Source organism: Pelophylax lessonae, assembly GCF_965119305.1.
Source record: "Pelophylax lessonae genome assembly, chromosome: 1".
Taxonomy (NCBI): domain Eukaryota; kingdom Metazoa; phylum Chordata; class Amphibia; order Anura; family Ranidae; genus Pelophylax; species Pelophylax lessonae.
In genome coordinates this window covers 130734725-130756278 of record NC_138768.1, presented here as the reverse complement: position 1 = coordinate 130756278, position 21554 = coordinate 130734725, and the positions used below count along the sequence as shown (strand labels likewise).

General features: G+C 41.9%; 1 protein-coding gene across 2 annotated transcripts in view; it reads right to left on the bottom strand.

The window, feature by feature from the left end:
- POC5 (POC5 centriolar protein) overlaps window positions 1-21554 on the bottom strand; it is a gene marked incomplete at its 3' end in the record, with an annotated part of 124077 nt that overhangs the window by 16616 nt on the left and 85907 nt on the right. Inside the window, exons 7-10 of one of the 2 annotated variants that reach the window (XM_082243806.1) lie at window positions 9366-9470; window positions 3473-3652; window positions 2248-2410; window positions 194-342 (exon numbers count right to left, since the gene is read on the bottom strand). In XM_082243806.1, coding sequence (XP_082099932.1) covers window positions 194-342; window positions 2248-2410; window positions 3473-3652; window positions 9366-9470 — 597 coding nt within the window. The remainder of the gene's footprint in view (window positions 1-193; window positions 343-2247; window positions 2411-3472; window positions 3653-9365; window positions 9471-21554) is intronic. The other variant, XM_082243807.1, reaches the window with a different exon arrangement.

The window sequence follows — 21554 nt, the reverse complement described above, 5'->3', positions numbered from 1 at the left end:
GGAAAGATATAGCCAGGAGACAGGCGGAAAACACAACATGAAAAGGAGATTTGTCAAGTAAGCTTGTATTGGATTGTTATAGTTGACAATCCAATATATGTTTATTTGCTATTAATTGCTGTGATCATATAACTCCATACATGAACAGTTTATATGTTATGAAAATATAACCAGTCTGAAGCTTTCCACTCACATTTTGCTCAGTAGGTGAAGGGCCAGCTGGAGAGAGGACAGGAGAGGGGACATCATGTTGGGAGGAGATCAGAGGAGCAGAAGTTGGTGGTTGCTGAAATGTTACAGAAGGATTGGAGCTAAGGTCATCCCTCCTTGATGGAAGATCTGCTGGTTAAAGATAAAGATATTCAGCTAAATACATTACTAAAACATCTAGAAATCACATTGGAAGTAAAAAGAAAATCAGCAAAGAGAGCAGCCAGATTTTTTTTTTTTTTTTAAGTAAATTGACATCTGAAATCAAACATTTCATCCATTCTTTAATAAAATTGTTCCCAAGCCAAAAAAAGGAAAAAAAAAAAAAAAAAAAAAAAAAAAACTTACAACACATTTAAAAACATTGACATTATGCAAATTAAAAAGGCAGGTCCACAGGAGTACCAGGAAAGAGGATAAAGAAGTAAATGAGCTGTGCACTTATAATTAAAGAAGGGGGTGTGATGATGTGTTATCCCTGAATGTGTAAATGTCGTAGTTATTACATTTCCTTCCCATACTGAAGTATCAGACTGCTGGTGCTGGAAGTATAGTATGTAGTTGGTGTTACAGTGTCACCTGGTGGTCAGCTTGTTAACACACTTTCAATAATGCCGTGTAGGTCTAGATCAAATTGCGAGGTCACGTACACAGGCCTTTGGTATATGAATAATATTACCCTGGAGCATGTTGAACACAAATTCACTTAGCTCCACTGCAGTATATAAAGAGTAAAAGAAGAGCTGCATGGTTACGTTGAGAGACTGCAGAGATTTATGAGACCTCAATGAATGATTCTAATGTATTTCCTGTGAAATACCTGAGGTCTATGTACAAGCCCTATACTAGACTACCTACCTTACGGCTAGTGGTGGCACAGGAACACAATGGCCTTAGTTGTCTTATAGAACGGAGGTCCAAGAACATACATAGGTTTACTTGGTCCCTGGAATGTGTATTCGATGGATTTAGATAAAATAGATTATAATTAATCCATTAACCAATCTATTAACCACTGTTAACCAACAGTACCACAAAGCTTCTAATCCATTCCCTGGTCATCTCTCGTCTCGATTACTGCAACTCCCTTCTCATTGGCTTACCTTTAAAAAGGCTATCCCCCCCCCCTTCAGTCCATCATGAATGCTGCTGTCAGGCTCATCCACCTTGCAAACCGCTCTGTGTCTGCTACCCCTCTTTGCCAATCCCTCCAATGGCTACCATTCAACCAACTAATTAAATTCAAGTTACTAACCAAAACTTACAAAGCCATCCACAACTTGGCACCCAGCTACATCACTAACCTGGTCTCAAAATACCAACCAACTCATTCTCTTCATTCCTCCCAGGACCTCCTGCTCCCTAGCTCCCTTGTAACCTCTTCCCATGCTCGCCTCCAGGACTTCTCCTGAGCCTCTCCCATCCTCTGGAATGCTCTACCCCAATCTGTCCGACTAACTTTGTCCACTTTCAGACGATCCCTGAAAACACATCTCTTCAGAGAAACCTATCTGGCAACCACCTAACAACTGTACTTTTATTTTCTCCATCAGCCTATCCCCCCAGTTATTACATATTGCATCTCTTGACCCTCCCTCTTAGATTGTAAGCTAGAACGAGCAGGGCCCTCTGATTCCTACTGTATTAAAGTGTATTGTATTTGTACTGTCTATCCTCAAGTTGTAAAAGTGCTGCGTAAAATGTCGGCACTATATAAATCCTATATAATAATAAATTTCTTCTGGGGCAAATAGGATATAGATTATTGGTATCTGACCTAATAAAAAGGTGCTTTAAAAACGAACTTTGTATGTACATCCATTCAAATCAAACAAGTTTGCACAATATAACCTTGCACCTTTTCCCTTTCTCTTGCTTCCTTTTGAGAGTTGAGCAGGTATCAACCAATAGCCCTACCCATTCAAATTTCATTCAGTAGTCTCAGACATGAAAGAGCATGTGTGTTCATTGGGAAGCACCCCTTCATTATCAGCCATACATTATTAGATTTTGTGCAGCGTTCGTTTAATAACCAACCGTGGCCCACGTGGGTTTCTCTTTCTTGAAACATTGTCATTGCCTCCATGTTTAACGCACAAACTCCCCGCATGAAGGCTTTCTTCATAGTGCCCTCAAAGTGATCCCTCTCCACGAGAAGTCTCTGTACTTCTGCTTTTGCATCTTCTATGGCTCCATTCAGCTGTGATATGAGAAGCAGAGAAACACAATGTAGCAGAATCATAATTTCTTGGAAAGGGACATTATGGAAACAAATTCATAATGGTCACTGTATTCCTAAAATGTATAGTTTGAATGATATAGATACCTTTACTGTGAGCGGGTCAGAAATCAGTTAAACTCAGAAAATGTACCATTTTAGGAAAAAAGATAAGGTCATTTTCAAACTGATGGCAACAACATGTCCCATAATGTTGCGACAGAGCAACAAAAGCTGGCAAAGTAAGAGCCCATTCACATTAGCGTGACTTGTCAGGCGACTTGTCACCCTGACAAGTCGCGCTCGGTCGCGGTCCATTGATTAGCACAGGACCCGTTCTAATAGGAGCGACACAAGACGCTCCGACTTAGAAAAAGGGTCCTGTACTACTTTGGGGCGACCTCGGAGCGACTTGCATAAACTTCCATTATGTGAAGTCTCTGCAAGTCGCGCCGAAGTCGCGGTGCACGCGACTTCACAGGTCGCCCCCCAAAGTCGTGTCGCGCTAGTCTGAATGGGCTGTAAGTGTGGTTAACAGGAAGACCTGGAAGAACATTTTGCAACTAATTTGGTTAAATAATATACATATACAAAGGGAATTCTTAATTAAAAAAAGAAGAGCCCTGTAGTACTGTAGACACCTATCTGAAAATTGATAATAATAATATAGACCGGCTATTATCATTTTTATTGGTATGTGGTGACACTACACAGATTGGCAGCTCTTTCCTTTATTTGCTATCAAATACACACTTTATTTTTAGGTTTAGTATATGTTTTTGGTAGCGCATTGGTTCTTTACACTTCATTGGCCTGTTTTTTTTATTACCTTCTTCCTTTAGATCATATGGTTGTCTACAAAAACAAAGCTACGCAAACCTGTAAAGAAAAGCTGTCTGATAGTTGACTATTAGATACAACTGGTAGTTTGAGGGCATTCCTCTCTCCTTAAGTGCCCAGAACATTTAGGGACCCTCAACATGATTTAATTTGCCAGCAACCACACAAAATTGATTTATTTGTTTTAAATTGATGTGGTCTTACCTGTGCAACCTTCACTTCATAGTCATTAGTCAACTGAATGCACACTTCTTCAGCTCGGGCTCGACATGCCTGCTCCACTTTGTCTTTCCAATTGACTTCAATAACCGAGTGCCAGGTTCTCCAGCTATTCTTTAGCAATACCTTTCTGTAATGTCTATCAGCCAGACTGCAGGCATAATCCTAAAATGTGGATGTTAAATATTAGATACTTTATCAGATAAAATAAAAAAAGATCGACAAATCTGAGATTTGTTCTAAAGAAATCCCCGCCACACACACTAGTCAAACACATCTTAGTCCAAAATAAAATACTAATGCCAAAACCTTTTCAGCATGCTGAACCAAGCTGCATGCAACAGCAGATGTCTCCTGAAACAAGCAAACATCTCTTAGCATCTGTGTTTTCAGGGTGTAATTGGCACTTTTAAGGCTCATACATAGTATAAGAAAAATCGGGCGAATATTTTTATCCCAGGAACTTTCGTATGATTTTTGTATAGGGTGTACACAACTTTCAATATTTTATTTTTTTCTGACATGTTGGTGTTCTATTTTTTACTTGGGTGATCTAAGTTGCAATGAGTAAATACAGCTGGATAAAACCGGAGAGTGATTCTTTAATATACCCAAAGTATGCTGACGTATGAGAGGGAACCTGTACAGCACAAAATCAACGAATTGACTCCTTTTAACGGAGGCATTGAAAGAAGGCAAAATACAATTTATACCGGTTTCAAAAGTCAACTTAAAAAAGGATATATTTGCAACTGAGTAATCTGGAAAGCAGTGTGCTGTATAGCAATGTTCTCCACCTCCTGTCTTTGAAAACTTGCAATAGCTAATTTTCCATACTACAGAGCAGTGGCAAAGCAGTGTTGACTGGCCACAGTGTAAAAGAAGGCTTTATTATTTAAATCAGAGATTATGCAAGGGGGGACATCAAACCAATTAGCTACACAATTTGTTGCAAACCAGAATACACCTCCTTCAGCAGGGTTTCTGCAAAAGGTTTACAGACCTGTTTCTGTATTTCTGGGCAGCCAACTGCGACAGTTTGCAAAGTTTAAAAGACAAATTTACTGCCAAAGATAGACAGAATTCTGCTTTAACCACTTGCAAACCGCCCCACGCGAATTTACTGCGGCAGGGAGGCTCAGCTGCGCATAATCACGTAGATCTAAGTGATTACGTGCCCGTAGTCTCAGCGGTGCGCGCGCCCTGCCGGAGCCGTGCTCCTGCTGTGATTAGACAGAGCCAGACTGCGGGAGGAGGGGGCTTGATCGCCGTCAGCCCCCCACGATCTTCACAGAAACTGACAGGAGAGTCGCCTGCCTATATAAACAAAGCAGGCGGCTCTTCTGTCAGACAGGCACACTGAGATTGTGTGTCTCAGCCAAGCTTAAACACCGATCTCTGTGTACCTGTCACAGAGCCCTCCACCCCCACATTTAGTAATCACATTTAGGCATACATTTAACCCTTTGATCACCCCCCAGTATTAACCCCTTCCCTGTCAGTGTCATTTATACAGTACCAGTGCATATTATTTAGCACTGATTACTGCATTAATGTCATTGGTCCCCAAAAAGTGTCAAAAATGTCAGTTAGGGGTCCGATCTGTCCACTGCAATGTCGCAGTCCCACTAAAAATCGCTGATAGCCACCATTACTAATAAAATAAATAAATAAATAAATAAAAAGTCCAAAAATCTAGCCCATACTTTGTAAACGCTATAACTTTTGCGCAAACCAATTAAAATACGCTTTTTGAGATTTTTATTTAGCAAAATAATGTAGCAGAATACAAAATCGGCCTAAACCGATAAAATTTTTTTTTTTTTTTTTTTACATTTTTTATTAGGAATGTTTTATAGCAGAAAGTAAAAAATATTGCGGTTTTTTTTTTCAAAATTGTTGCTTTTTTTTGTTTATAGCGCAAAATCTAAAAGCTGCAGAGGTGATCAAATACCACCAAAAGAAAGCTCTATTTGTGGGAAAAAAAAAGAACATCAATTGTGTTTGGATACAGTGTCGCATTACCGCGCAATTGTTAAAGTAACGCAGTATCAAATCGCAAAAAATGGCCTGCTCATTAAGGGGGAAAAACCTTCCGGAGCTGAAGTGGTTAAACCAATACGCATTCGGAAGTGGCCAGGGTCAGGCTTTACTTAGTCACAAGTGCTAATTTAGAGCAAGCTAAGGAGGAATTTTTGATTTAGGATGTAACCTTGTAATAGATCTGTCTCACAAGGCATCTCACTGCTCCTGTTTAACACCGTTTGACAAGATTGGTAAATGTCCCCCAGAGAGTTAGGACTACTAAGTGGCCTCTGGGGAAGACTCAACACTGAATGAATTATCACCTTACATTAGGCTTACACTTCTATGAAGCCAACTATATTCATTTTTATTCTGGGTTTTTGTTTTGTCTTCTGTAATCTTCAGCTTTTATTTTTTTGTTTTTTTGCCCCACAGTTGGCTTGAGAAATGCAATTGATACTTCTCATTTTGAGCAGAGCTTGCAATAATAAGATTTGTAGCAACAAAGAGGTTTAACAAAAAAAAAAAAAAAAAAAAATGAGGGATTTGCAATACCTAAATGTGCTGCTGTCTGTGTGACTCAAGAACACACACTGGAGCTCATTTGAGTCATGTGAGGATGGGACAGTATCTCGCCTTTTCTTCCTGGGGAAAAATTGCCCATAGCCATCTAAAGATTTTTACAGAACATGTAATAAATACATATATGTGAACTGTTTTAGCTGACTTCTTAGACCACTTATGTTACATAGTTACATAGTTACATAGTTAGTGAGGCTGAAAAAAGACACAAGTCCATCCAGTTCAACCTATGTGTGTGTGTTTGCTTTTAACCGTACATTGTATACCCCTGTATGTTGTGGTCTTTAAGGTGTCCATCCAATAGTTTTTTGAAACTATCAATGCTCCCCGCTGATGCGACTGCTTGCGGAAGAGAATTCCACATCCTTACCGTGTCACAGAGAAATTGGGATTCTTGCCCCATGACTCCCCATTACAGTGAAAATTTCCAGTGTGGGAAAGGGAGGCTGCACACTATGCTATAAATTGGTAGATGGATTGCTAAGACTGTATTTCACCAATACTGCACAGTGGATGAAATACAGGCGGTCCCCGGGTTACAAACAAGATATGGTCTGTAGGTTTGTTCTCAAGTCGAATTTGTATGTAAGTCGGAACAGGTACATTTTTTAAGTGTAGCCCCAGTGAAAGGTTTAATTTTTACGTTTTATGGACAGCATAGGGAAGGGTTAACACCCCATGTACCATTTGTTTTTCTGTCTATACCCCTGTTCAGAAGATTTCCAACTTTCTGTCCCTATGACAACTGGTTTTTAAAAATTTTGGGTTGTTGCGGAAACAAGGATTGGTGATAAAACTTTAGCGGAGACACCTTTTTCACATGATAACTCTTAGAGGAGTGAATTTCCCTCCTTAGGGGTAGATTTCTCCTCACTTCCTGTTGTCTCCCTCTGTTTGTAAGTAGGAGACGTTTATAAGTTAGATGTTTGTAACCACGGGACTGCCTGTAATGAGAAATCCATTTACCCTTCTTTTCCTTATTTTTATGCATAACCTCCCAAGTCCAAGTTGGATGTATCTGCAAAAAAAGGACTGTGGAAACATATTATAAACACAAGAATCCAAGGAATTACCGTATATTCGCAATTATATGGCAGCCGGCAACAACCAGGGTCGATAAAAAAAATCTTACCAGATCTAATAAATATTAAGTTTGCAGCACCTGAGTAGTTTAATCATTGTGTTTCAATTAAATCCAGCGAATAACTTCTTTTAAAAAGATAATATTTTATGCATCCATTGCAAAAAAAAAAAAAAAAACCCAAAAAAATCATCATCTCCAACTTAGAAATTCAGAAGAAAGGATTATTGCAAAAAAGGGACCAGTGATAATGTATTCACAAATGTGATATAAGAAAAATATCTGAAATACAGTTCATCCAAGTGTGATAAATGCTGTGTCTTCACCACCTTTTACAATTAAGGGCCGATCTTCCAGTGTATGGCTACACGGGACCCTGTGATGTCAGCACTCAGCAGAAATATGGGCAGCAGAATACGCAGAAAATACAGCCTTCATCACAGAAGGCAGTTCTCTCCCTCCTTACCATCCAAACCACAGTATCTGTCAGCCTGAATCGCCTCTACACTCTCCTCTAATAGGATTGCAGAACAGGAAAAAGCTGAGTCAATAGAGCTCAGAAACGGAGCAGATAACGCAGAGCCATAGTGTAGTAAAACTGACAAGTGTACCAATCCCTTTCACCTCTATCCAAAACTAAAGATGTTGGGGTTAGTTATACTCTAAATGAAAAAGGTTTTTTTTATTTACCCTAATACATTATCTGCATTAGGCCTCATGCACACTGGATGTTACAAAAAAGCCAGTAGCGTTAGCTGTTGAATGCTGTAGCTGTAGAGTGAGTTTTTCAATACTTTTACAGTAGAGTTTTTTTAGCTTTTTTTTAGTAAAACTATACTCCCGCAAAAGCTAATGGCTCAAAAATGCTGATAAACGCGGAACATTTGCGTTTTTCAGCGTTCAATCGTTTTTACTGCTGACAAACTCCTCCTAAAACCTACTAGCTTTGGGTTTTTTTTTCCAGCCAGAAAACACCCCTGCCAAAAACTACTGATAACAGCCTATGTGTGCATGGACACATATGATAACAATAACATGCAGGGGGGTTTACTGGCTGCAGAAAAAAACCCGTCTGAGGCCAAAAACAGCAGCTGCAAAAACGTCTCAAGGAAAAAAAAACACGTTTCAATAGCAGCGTTTCCCCTTCTCCTTTTAGACACTTATCTGAGTCCTCTATCGATTCAGAGCTTTGCCTGTCTGCAGCTCTTCTCTCCCCTCTCTCACAAGCTTCACTGAGAACACAGGGAGCCATTGGCTCCTGCTACTGTCAGTCATATCATGTGAGGGATGGAGCGGGGCCGGGCCGTGTGTGTGTATTGAAGCACACAGCCTGGGTCAGATGCGTACCTGCACGAGTTCCACACAGCATCGCTGGCTGGGGGCTCCAGAAGAGGAGGTAAGTGGTCACTCTAGGCAAGAAGTATAACATGTATAGCAGGTAAGTATAACATGTTTGTTTTTTTCTTAAAATAACAGCCTTTACAATCACTTTAAAACCATCTCCCTACTCATTTCGTCCAATAAGTCCCTGATGATGTCCTATTGTTGAAACACATGGGGGGGGGGGGGGTCTAACGTCAAGAAAGAGGCAATTCAGGATGACAGACACTGTGGTTTAGATGGGATTTGGATGAGGAAGAGAGCTGTCTTTTGTGATGGGGTTTGCAGTGTTCCCTGAAGCCCTAATCTCTGGTGAGAATTCACCGGACACAGTGTAGCCATACACGGGAAAATCAGACCTTGATTGAAAAAGGGGTAGATGACGCAGTATTTCACACTTTGAGGAACTGTATTTTAGAGACCTTTCCTATATCGTGTTTATACATTATTACTCGTGTGACTTTTTACAATATTTCTTTCCTATGAAAATATAAGTTTGAGATATTGAGCTAATGTTTTTGCAATGGATAAGATATTAATTTTTGATTTAATTGAATCAATGATTTAACTGCTCAGATGCTGCATAGTTATGTTAGCACAGTTTTAAAACATACGCAAGGCTTTTTTACTGGGTATATGACGGAAATAAAAAGGCGTTTTTTTTTATATCTGCCTGTAGTTTCTCTCTAATCACGTTTATTGTTATCACCTGGAACAAGCCATTTTCTCCAGTCTTCTGAATATACTGCTGGATGTAGAACAATGATTCACACAGTATAGCGTACATGATTCACATGTCTTGGTCTTTACCTCTTGTCTGGCTTCTATCTGCTGAAGTCGCCAGTGGGTAAAAGCTCGCATGAGCTCGATCTTTTCCTTGTGCTTCTCCAGTGCATGGGTCAGGTTAGAAATGACCTGAGGGGAAAACAACATCATATTATGGATTCATTGTGATGTGAGAGTATCTGTTAAATATTTTCTTGCACACCAGTGCTGTATGAAAACTACATTATCAGCATTCCCTGTCATCACATTGGAGGACCTGCCACTGCAGCAGTGTTAATTTTTAGTCGACTAAAATACAACTAAAACTAAAACAATTCAGATGACTAAAATGTGACTAAAACTAAAATGGCATTTTAGTCAAAAGACTATAACTAAAACTAAATCGAAATTTGCTGCCAAAATTGGTGCATGCTCAAAGCTTAATACCATAAATAATAACATATTAGATTTTTCACTCCAGGACCAGCAGTAGTATATAACGAGTTTGGAAATTGTAGAGAAATGCTTAAATAATGCATTACAAATTACAATTGAACTACACCCATTCGATTATAGATGACTAAAATGAGTTTTAGTCGACTAAAATGTACTGGAGTTTTAGTCGACTAAATACAACTAAAACTAAAACACCTGCAGAAGACTAAAATGGGACTAAAACTAAAATGCCATTTTAGTCCTAAGACTAAGACTAAAACTAAATTGAAATTTGCTGCCAAAATTAACACTGCACTGCAGTAAAATTGAACCAATTCTCCTAAAAAGGACATACATTATAAGGCCAAACATTTTTGTATACTTGACCATCACACAAGTTATGTGGACAAATGTATGTGAACCATCAAATTATTGAAGTTCAGTGTTTCCTGTGAAGCATACCGTTCTTCCTACAGCATACAAACATTTTAGACAATTGTGTGCTTCCAATCTTGGGGCAACAGTTTTGGGAAGGTAATTTCTTGTTTCAGCTTGGCTGTGCCCCTTTGTAGAAAGTTATCCCATGGTTTGATGAGTATTCTGCACGGAGACCTAACCTTAGAGTTACTGTACATCTTTGGGATAAATTGGAATGACAATTGCAAGCCAAGTTCAACATCAATCGCCGACTTCAAAAATGCTCTTTTGGCTGAACAGACAAAAATGTCCACATTTACTCTAAAGTCTTGTGGATAGCCTAATGAGAAAAGGCTGTTCTAACCACAAAGGAAGGTCAAATCTGTAGCAATGCTCACGCTTTAAAAATGGGATATTCAACAAGCAGATATAGGTGTTATGGTCAGGTGTCCACAAAAGTCTGACCACATGGTGTAGCATAGTTGGCCTTCAATGGGTAGGCCCGTTCTAAATATATTTGGATCCCCGCTGAGCAGGCGGATGACAGCTCTGTCTCTGCACTGTGTGCGGAGAGGAAGGTGTCAGAGCCCCGCTGCTCTCTATGGGGGAATCGGATGAGAGCAGACCGCCTGTCCGCTCTCATCCGATCCCCTGGACGGATGGAAAATAGGGTTTCCATCCGTCAGGATTTCACGGACAGGATTGGATGCGGATGGCACCGGGTGTCAGCGGACAGGTCTCCGCTGACATCCCCTGCCCCATAGGGATGCATGGAGGATCCAATCAGATCCGCCTAAAAAACTGACAGGCAGATCTGATCGGATCGTTCATGTGAAAGGAGCCTAAAGGACTAGAGATATAGAAGTAAATGATAAGAGGTATCAGAGATGCCATGGCAGATTTTCATATTTAAATGATGGTTTTTAAAACTTGCAAGTTCTCAGATCATCCTTGTCCCCAGGTTTATAAAATAGGGTATCATCTAAGCAAAAAGGTATACAGTCAGTGAAGAAATGAGGATGCAAGGATTAGAAACATTCAGGTCTTAAAACAAGTTCAACAACAGGTTCCCCTTTAAAGGCAAGCAGGAATATTTCATAGCGGATTGGGACTTGACTTTGGGGTCTGTGCATTACTTTTTCATCAGTCAGATCAGCGACAGATGAATTATATGCACAGTGCACATGGCTCTATTTCTGTACACCATCGCATTGATACATAAATCAGCTGAATTTCTAAAGCTGCAACCTGTAACAAAGCACATTTGAAATGGAACATTTTGCTGCGGAGTAGAATAAAAAAGAAAAGAAAACAAGAGTACAGCTACCCAGTGACACGACTAGATTGCGGTTATTGAGTAATTATATTCATTATAATGAGCAGCTGATTGGAAAAACAAAAAATCATAATAAACCAAATGACTAGAGCAGTAGATAATTACAGGCTGCAAGAAAATGACTCAGTTGATCAATCACCTCCAAAGCTCTGCCGCTGCTTATATGCACACTGTGCACCCACGCAGACCGCAGGAGCACACAAATGCAGACCAATCAGGACACATTACAAACATCATTCAGTGTGTATGCACTGAGCCAAGCTAAAACTATGTTAAACTATCCTCACTGCTAATAAAAAAAAAAAAAAAAAAAAAAAAAGATTTACTAAACCCAGGACCCTGCATTCACTATAGCTGGTCTCCCACAGTACACAGAAATGAAAATGCAACAGCTTTAGTAAATAAAAAAATGCCTAAATACCTTTTTTCATCAGCAGTTAGAACAGTCTTGTGACCAGAGTTGTATAAAGTACTCGAAACCCATACTTGAGTAAAAGTACAAGTGTTCGATCAAAAAGTGACTAGAAGTACTAAAGTATTCAACATTTTTTGTACTTACGTATTGCAAGTAGTTTTTTTTTTTACATTTTGCTAGTCAAGTACTGAAAGTAAAAGTACCAGTAGTTTTTTTTTTTTTTTTTAAAAATTGCTACTCAAGTACTGAAAGTAAAAGTACAAGTACTGTGTTATGTAGTTATTAAAGAAAGAAGTCAAAAGTTTGAACATCATATTGTTTTTTATTATTTCAAATGATTAACCTAAAGGACAATCACAATTTGCTTGTTTCATATTTTCTTTTTAGTGGAAAGATTTGGTATAGCAGCTTTTATTTATACATACAGTAGCATTTATTTTCGTATGCGCTGATTTACACATGACATTATACACATTTGTTTGAGCTTCACGAAACCTGCCATCTACTGTTCTGGCAGTGGTAATTTTTATAATTGTAAAGAGTAACTATGCAGCACAAAAAAAAAAATATCGGAGTAAAAGAAGTATTGAAATCATCGAAAAAATGTAGTGAAGTAAAAGTAGAAGTAGGAGAAAAAAAATTATACTCTAGGAAAGTACAGATACCGCCTTTCGGTACTTAAGTACAGTAGTGAAGTAGTTCTACTTAGTTACTATACATCTCTGCTTGTGACTTACTTCCATCAGTGTCTGGTTAAAGCTTGTTGGAGGAGTTTTTATTCTCCCCTGATTGTTCTATGAGGCTGCATGACCTCTGACCCTCTGTCAAGACAGTGCCGATTGGTCCTGTGCTGATTACATGCACTCTCCCAGTAAAAAAAACAACAAAAAAAAAAAAACTCTATAGCAATACACATCAAACTGAGCATGTGCAGCTTGCCCCCAAGACTCTGTTCTATCAGGAGATTATTTGGGGACTGTGGAAGAAGGGGGAGGATCAGAGAAGACAGGATCAAACAGCCTTTTTACACAATGCAGATGATTACCCCCTTAGGTTCCACGATGAGTATAACAAGCATGCTTTACTGCAAATATAGACTGATTTTACTGTTGTGGGTTCAGTAACACTTTAACTACTTTATTATTTTACGGTTTAGACTTATGGCAACTTGCAGATTTTGTATAAACAAAATTGGTTAAAAAGTGTGTTCAAAGGTTTATGCTTAGGGAGTACACTGGAACAATTTGTGGGGATCCCCTGAGGGTGGGACTTTATAGGCAACTTCAAAAAGGTAGATAAATTTTAAAATATAAATGAATTTTATTAGAGTATATAAAGAAGATCAAAACATATCATAAATATACAATAAAAGTTGGCAAAACTGATGGATACAAGAAATGCATATACACTCAACCAACTATTCCAGGTTTGACCCAACGTTTCGAGGTGGAAACCTCTTCCTCAGGGATTACACTGGGGATAGTTATTTATGATTGGTTGGCATATGAGCTTATATGGTGGTTGGATGTCTCCACTGCTGGGAGAAGGTTTGCCTAACAATTGCCATTGAAGCAAGATGTGATTGGCCTCTGCCCGACTGGCTAGGCATCATTGGACTCCAGTTGAGACACTTGTCTCTGGGACGCACAATTTCCCTGCGCCATCTCCTCTGGCACTGTTTTCGGTTCCATACCCCTACAAACCTTCTCTACAAAACTACTATCCTCTGTGGGTGTCATACAGAGACTCCTTGTTTTTATCTGACGGCAAAACCACCATATAAGTTCATATGCCAACCAATCATAAATAACTATCTCCAGTGTAATCCCTGAGGAAGAGGTTTCCACCTCGAAACGTTGGATCAAACCTGGAATAGTTGGTTGAATGTATATGCATTTCTTGTATCCATCAGTTTTGCCAACTTTTATTGTATATTTATGATATGTTTTGATCTTCTTTATATACTCTAATAAAATTCATTTATATTTTAAAATGTATCTACCTTTTGAAGTTGCCTATAAAGTCCCACCCTCAGGGGATCCCCACAAATTGTTCTAACATTATTGGGATGTGGCACTCACCCTGAGGAACACAGCGGGAACACACCTTCAAAACTAGGGAGTACACTGATCATACTCTGAGTAGTCACCTCACCAGTTCTTTTAGGGAAACTAATTGTTTTAGGTCAGCTTTAGTTAAAAATGGATTTTTGTAAAATCTTACCGTAAAATCCTTTTCTCTTAGCTCATTGACAGACGTAGTCCTCGGTGATTCAACACCCTCGGGTTATGCTGCCCTCTACAGGAGTAGGACTAGACAGGAAAGAAAACGTTCTGGCCACACCCTAGGGGCAGTCCCAGAGGGTATATCCTCTCACTTCCTGCTCTAGCAAATCAGTTATGTCACAAAGCAGTGTTTAGAGAATTTAACCCAACCCAACTCAAAAACAGAGGGGCAGGTACTATGTCTGTCAATGAGCTAAGAGAAAAGGATTTTACGGTAAGATTTTACAAAAATCCATTTTTCTCTATCGCTCATTGACAGACGTAGTCCTCGGTGATTCAACACCCTCGGGACGTCCCAAAGCAGTACCACAAATGAGGGGTGGGAAAATGGAAATCAAATCCAATCTAGAAGGCCCAACCGGTGCCAACTAGAAGTTTACAATGCTCATCCTCAATGATAAGACTCAACAGAAATTTTTCAACAGAAAAAAACCCCTGAGGTAGACCACCGGTCTCCTCAAATTGCGGCCTGCAAAACCTTGCGGCCAAATGAGGCATCCGCCGATGCCATCACATTAATCTTATAAAATTTTGTAAAGGTAAGTACCGATGACCAGGTGGCCGCCTTACATACCTGGACCACTGACGCCTGATGGCGATAGGCCCAGGAAGTATTGAGCGCTCAAGTGAAGTGCGCCCTAACAGGGAACGGAGGATTCCGACCCTTAATAGAATAAGCTTGTACCACCGTCTGACTGATCCTGTAGATATGGTCGCGGCAGGCACAGGCAACCCCCTTCAAGGGCTATCCGTGATCACAAAAAGTGAGTCCGTCTTACGAAAACAAGTTCGTAGTAGTCAAGTGTATCCTTCTGAACCCCATCCAAGGAGTGTAATGCAAACTCCCAAGGATGGCTAGTCTTAGGACACGGGGAAGGTAACACAATACTTTTATTCAGATGAAAAACTCTGAAAACCACTTTAGGAAGGAAGGATGGATTCGGAAGAAGAACCACCTTATCCCTATGAACCACCAGATATGGGGAACGACAAGATAATGCGGCCAGTTCTGACACCCTGCGTGCAGAAGTAATGGCCACCAAGAAGGCCACCTTCTGGGATAATGTAAGCAAGGGAATCTCCCTAATATCTTCAAAGAGAAGTTTCTGAAGAACCGACCACACTAAATTAAGATCCCAGGCGGTAAGGGTGCGCGCACTGGCGGAGCCAGATGTCGCACCCCCTGGATGAAATTCCGCACTAAGGAATGATTAGCCAAAGGTTTCTTGAAAGAAGATTGCCAACGCCAAAAACCTGACCCTTGATCGTGCTCAAGGATAGTTTCTGCTCAACCCCTTGTTGCAGACAGACCAAAATTCGGGTCACCGAATAGGTATGTGGGGGAAATCCAATAGATTCACACCATGCAATATAAGACATCCATGTGCTGGAAGTCGCTTTCCTTGCTTTAACTGGAGGTAGGAATAACTGAAGCTGACACTCCCTTGTCCTTCAGTACCTGGGTCTCAATGGCCAGGCCATTAAGCCAGCGACTGTAAAGCAAGATGGAAGATCGGTCCCTGAGACCGCAAATCCTCCCTGAGAGGAAGTCTCCAAGGAGCGTCCGCGACTAGCCTCACCAAGTCGGCGTACCAGGCTCGACGAGGTCAGTCCGGAATTTCCAGAATAACTGGAATTCCCTCCACCTCTATCCTGCGAAGAAGTTCCCGCAGCAACTTGAGAGGATGGAAGGCATGCCGTAGCTGATACTGCCCCCACGGGGCGATCAGCGTTTCTGCTGCGTCCGCTAGAGGATCGCGGCGCGAGCTACAAACCTCCGCACCTTCCTGTTAAGCCAAGGTGCCAACAGATCCACATCCGGGATGTCCCAATGAAGGGACAGCTAGTGAAAAACCTCTGGATGAAGAGGCCATATGTGATTGGATCCGAATCGGGCTGCTCTAGAGCTGCTCGATCCAGTAAATCAGACAAAATCTGATCGCTCTCAGTTCCGATACCCTTATTGGTAATCTGGATACTATCGGAAGAAATTACTTCCCCTGGTTGAGCATCGGAGACTTCCTGGTCCGCTCGCTCAACTTTTTTTTTTTTGTGTCCCCCAGTCGCAACAGCGCCCCTCAGTGTTACCTGCCTTTTTGGATCCCACAGAGAGAGAGAGAGACCCCAAGGCTCATCCCTGATGCACAGAAGTTTTCATCAGCTTGCTCAGTGCTTGTCTTGTTACAGACAGGAAGTCTTTGGCCCTATTTCCTGGGTAAAGGAGGCGGCTCCGCCCCTTAACACGCCTGCCGGCGCCTCCCCCTGGCTCCATGAGGTGTTTGAGTCACCTCAAACATGGCCGTCCCCATGCTGGAGACACGAGGCTACACCAAAAAGGCGGCCTTGTGCGATCTACCAGACAATGGCGGCGGCCTGCACAGAATAGCGGCATGTCTGCAGAAGGATCTCGGCCTCACAGCCCTTCACCCTCATGGTGGTCGGCGGTACCGGACCCTGGCGGGCCGTATGCGGTCCGTGGCCGTCGGGAGGCATCTGCTTAGCTGGAGGAATGATCTGGAAAGCAGTATACATGTATAGACATCGCCCTGTGGCTACTGACAGGTAGGATACCTTATACTATCACAGTAAAGTTCTAGTACTGCCACTGACTACAATCATTTTCACATTTTTACAATTAGATTGTCAGCTCCCAAACCAAGCCTCCTGGCTTCTTGTACACAAAAATCACACTCAATTAGGGGGATCTGTGACATGTTATAGGATAGAGGGGAACCCATCCTTACCATTACAGAGAGGGGCCCACGTTCACCACAAGACCAGTCAGGGGGAAAGGGGGAACATACTACTCACCATACCGGAACCAGGCGGGCGCCAACTCCTGACAGTACCCCTCTCCACCGAGGTAGGAGGGCTGTCGACCAATACGGACGCCGTGACTCATGGTCTTTGGCGTTTCAGCGAGACGTTTAACTCGCAGGGTCAGTCCCCGTCCAGTGGGACTATGTCGCGGCCGACCCAGCGCGGAGCTATGGCCTGCACGCGCTCGTAGGCTGAACTGGGGTGACCACTGGATCTCAACATACAGCCCGTCGCCCAGTTCAGCTTTCTTGCTTGAAGATCTCACAGGAACACTGGAGAAAAAAAGCTGTCTAAAAAATCTTTTCTAAGAAAAAAATCCTGCCAGGACCGAAGATCCCAGCAAGGTATTTAGGTCCTTACTCCTAACTAGACAGAAAAAAACTGATTTGCTAGAGCAGGAAGTGAGAGGATATACCCTCTGGGACTGCCCCTAGGGTGTGGCCAGAACGTTTTCTTTCCTGTCTAGTCCTACTCCTGTAGAGGGCAGCATAACCCGAGGGTGTTGAATCACCGAGGACTACGTCTGTCAATGAGCGATAGAGAAAAATAGATATTATAATCTAATATATTGCAAAAATTAAAAAGCACAGGTTGCAGCAAACATAAGATTTATTTACATGTCCATCAGACAAAAAAAAAAAAAGTGACAATTTGGCTACAGTTTCAGGCAACAAGAAAGAAAGACCGATAACATTACTAGTATAATGCAGTTGATGTATTAGTACGATACTTAATCTTCAGAATATCGCCTTCAAAATTCTTATACGTTATTATCCAACTCCTAGCTGTCTAAATATATACAGGAACTCTTTCTTAAAGTAATACTAAACACACACTATTTAATTTACATCGTCCCTTCTATTTCTGTATATGGATGATGGCATTGTAGTTATTTTAATAAAGATTACATCTAAGAGCCGGTTCACATTTGTGCGGCTGCGGCGTTCGCATGTAATGTCGGAGCGCACTGCTCCTTCATTACATGCGATCGGCTGTGCGGTGCGAGTTTAGCCATACACTTTGTATGGCTAAATTCGCACCGCACCCGCAGCAAACACGCACAGGACCCTTTTTTGCAGCCGCATCAGGATCGGATCGCACAGCGGTTCACACTTGTGCGATCCGATCCTGTGCGAACTGCAAGATCGCACTGCGATATGCGATCAAACTGGGGGTGCCGTTAAGATTACATTGACACCCCCAGCGTATCGCATATGGCAGTGTGAACTGCCGGGGGTGCGTTTGCGATGCGGGAACAGGCTGCGGATTCGCAGCCTTCTTGCATCGCATAAGTGTGAACCGGGGCTTAGTACCTTTTTCCTAATGGATATACAGCTGTCACATGACCCAGCTCTCTTCCAGCCTGCCTGCAGGGAAACATAAGCAGGAGGAGCTTCTAGTCCTCTGCTGCTGGTCACATGTAAAAAAAAAATAAACAGATTTTTGTCTATTTTTTTATTTATTGCTGCCCCATTTTTGAGAGAAGCCTGAGTGTTCATATCATATGGCCTTCAGGATAGTACTGCAGTTGGAGCTGGCCACTTGAATTACCATACCCTTCCATTATGTGTGCAGTGATAGCGAGAGGTATATGTCCATGCTTTTCATGTGTGGACTACAGTTAGTTGCCACATTCTATTTGGATAGGCAGGGGGCACTATATGGAAAGGGATACAAGCTGCCACTTTGCTTATGAATCTGTAAGACTCCTCTTTTTTAGATCAGTGTTAGTGCAGTCTGCATTATGAAACCCTTACCTTAGAACAAAGTCCCGATACGGACCCCCGGACACCGCTGTGGGAGCGGACATGATCCCTCATCGTCTCTTCCGGGTTCGGCGGCTCCGGCGCTGTGATTGGCCGGAGCTGTGATGACGTAACTCCTGCGCATGTGCGCGGGAGTGATTTTCCGGCAACTTCCCGGCAAGGAACTCTGAAGGTCCGCCGGAGCTTCAGAGCGCATGCGCCGCTCGCGTCAGCGGTTACATGCAGCGCAAATATCTCCTAAACCGTGCAGGTTTAGATTAGTTGTACGTACATGTAAGCCTTATTATAGGCTTACCTGTAGTTAAAAAAAAAAAAAAAAAAAAAAAAAAAAAAGAAAAAAAAATCACAAAAAGCGGTATACTACCGATTTAAGATCAGCCGGCAGATAGGTGGCACTGCCACATAAAAGTTAACCAGGCTAGAAAATAGAACATCTATGTGGCTCATGATGCTAAATACTCAATGTTTGCAGCCATGGCGGTCTCTATGATTAGGCTCCACAAGGGTGAGATGCATTGGGGGGGGGGGGGGTTCTTCTGTGGGTGGAGAACTGAGCTGAAGCCTATTCTCATTATCTTTCACTATTTTAGCTGTACAGTATGCTGATTCTGCATGCAGCCAGGTGCCATTTTCTTGTAGTCCTAGCTGAGCCTGACAAGCCTATATCCTGACCAGCACCAGCATACAGGGTCACCAGCCACAGGACTCCCCTTCTGAAACATTAGAGCGGTACTCTTTTTTAGTTTAGCTTACACACACTGATGGAAATGCTGAACCGGCTGAATTTCGATCGCTGCAGGGTGCGTTTAAGTTCCAAGTCAGCCTAGCCAGAGCCTCTCCCCAACAGTCTGGCTGGCAGGATAGGCACCCATCACTACATTGTGGAATAAGAAGAGACAGCACAAACTCCATATACTTGGATTTACAGGGTATTCTATTGGCTCCACATCATAATTGTGGTAGAAGGGGCAGAACAGGGAAGGTGGGTATAAGCAGTGGGGGGGTTATGATGTGAACCTTTACTTTGCCCTTTATAGCAAACTTGCAGTGCTGGCTACTCTTTTTCTGTTCAGTTTCACATACAAATTATAAAAGATCTCGGCAATGCTGAATCTTTTTAGAAGTAAGGAGACCTTATTTTTATATTGTGACATACGTCGCATAACAGATAACATATTACTGCTTTATGCAGGGAAGCCAGCACAGTAATAAAGTGACACATGCTTGTTAAATCACCGGGGTATATAGCATTACTGCAGATTTATAATGCAGAAGCTAAACAACGATGACAGATTAGAATTCTCGCTTTATCAATAAATCCTAGGAGAAAATGTTGTATTAATCAATCATTTTTCCACCAATGACTGGAATAATCCACTTCAAGTCTTCAATCACAACAAATTCCTACATGGCACAGAAGAGTTCTAATAAACTGACTTTGTTGTGTGCCTTAAATGTGAGCAATATTCTGCTCTACCTACTGATTAAAACATAGAAAATTGTGACGCATTCCCAATAAAAAAAAATGTAAAAAAAAAAACTTTATATCCTAAAAAATGTTTTTTTTAACTGTAAAAATAGAGAAGATTGCTTCCACTCAAGGCTCATACTGCCCTATAACTCAAAAGTATACTCCAATCAAAATACAGGTTTATCTAAAGCCATGTAGTTGTAGTAGAGATTCAAACCTCTTCCCCACAGCTTAAAGCGGTTGTAAACCTGAAAGACAAAGGCATAATGAGCTAGTATGCATCACATACTAGCTCATTATGTATTACTTACCTTAGAACGAAGCCCCGACACGGACCCCCGGACACCGCTGGGGGAGCTTACATGATCCCTCGTCGTCTCTTCCCGGGTTCGGCGGCTCCGACGATGTGATTGGCCAGAGCCGCGATGACGTCACTCCCGCGCATGCGCGTGGGAGTCATTTTCCGGCAAGCTCCCGGCATGGAAAGATGAAGGTCCGCCGGACCTTCAGAGCGAATGCACCGCTCGCGTGAGCGGCTGCATGCAGTGCAAATATCTCCTAAACTGTGCCAGTTTAGGAGATATTAATTGTACCTACAGGTAAGCCTTATGCCTTAGGCACCCAATGTAGTAAATTTAGGGCCAGCACAGTTATGTTACCTGTCATTCATTGCTGTATCTGGACCCGCCTCTCCTAGGCGATATGTAAGGTGTCCTCGGTTAGGGGTTGGCGGCACGTCTTTGCGCCTCCCCTGGCATGCAAATGCACCGAGTGCACCTTCCTTTGCTATATTTTTGCAGATTGTTATCATGAGGCACCTGCATAGATCTGTACACGGTCACTGCGTATTTGTCACCACCATGTTCACTTTCGTGCCTGACTGCTGCTGTATTTCACTGTTGACTTTTTCTGTTAACTGGAGTGATTTTGTTCCCGTCCTCCTACTGCCTTTTTGTACGGTGCTTTGTTCTCAATAAAGAAATTTAAAAAAAAAAATTTAGGGCCAGCAATAGATGATTTGAATCTGGGCCAGTTTAGCAGGGACCGGCCGAGATTTGAACCATCTATGGGTAGGCTGAATGTACCCCCAACCTGTTCTACAGGCAGGGATGGCTCCCCAGGGAACTGAGCGATTTTCTTTCCTGCAACTTGTGGTTGCAGGAAAGACAAATGCACCATCCATGGCCTCCCTTAGGTTTGCTGCAGTGAACCTTACATTTCTGGTGCCATTACTGGCCAAAAGATCCATATCCAGACCAGATGCTAGAGAACAGACGATGGTAAGAAGA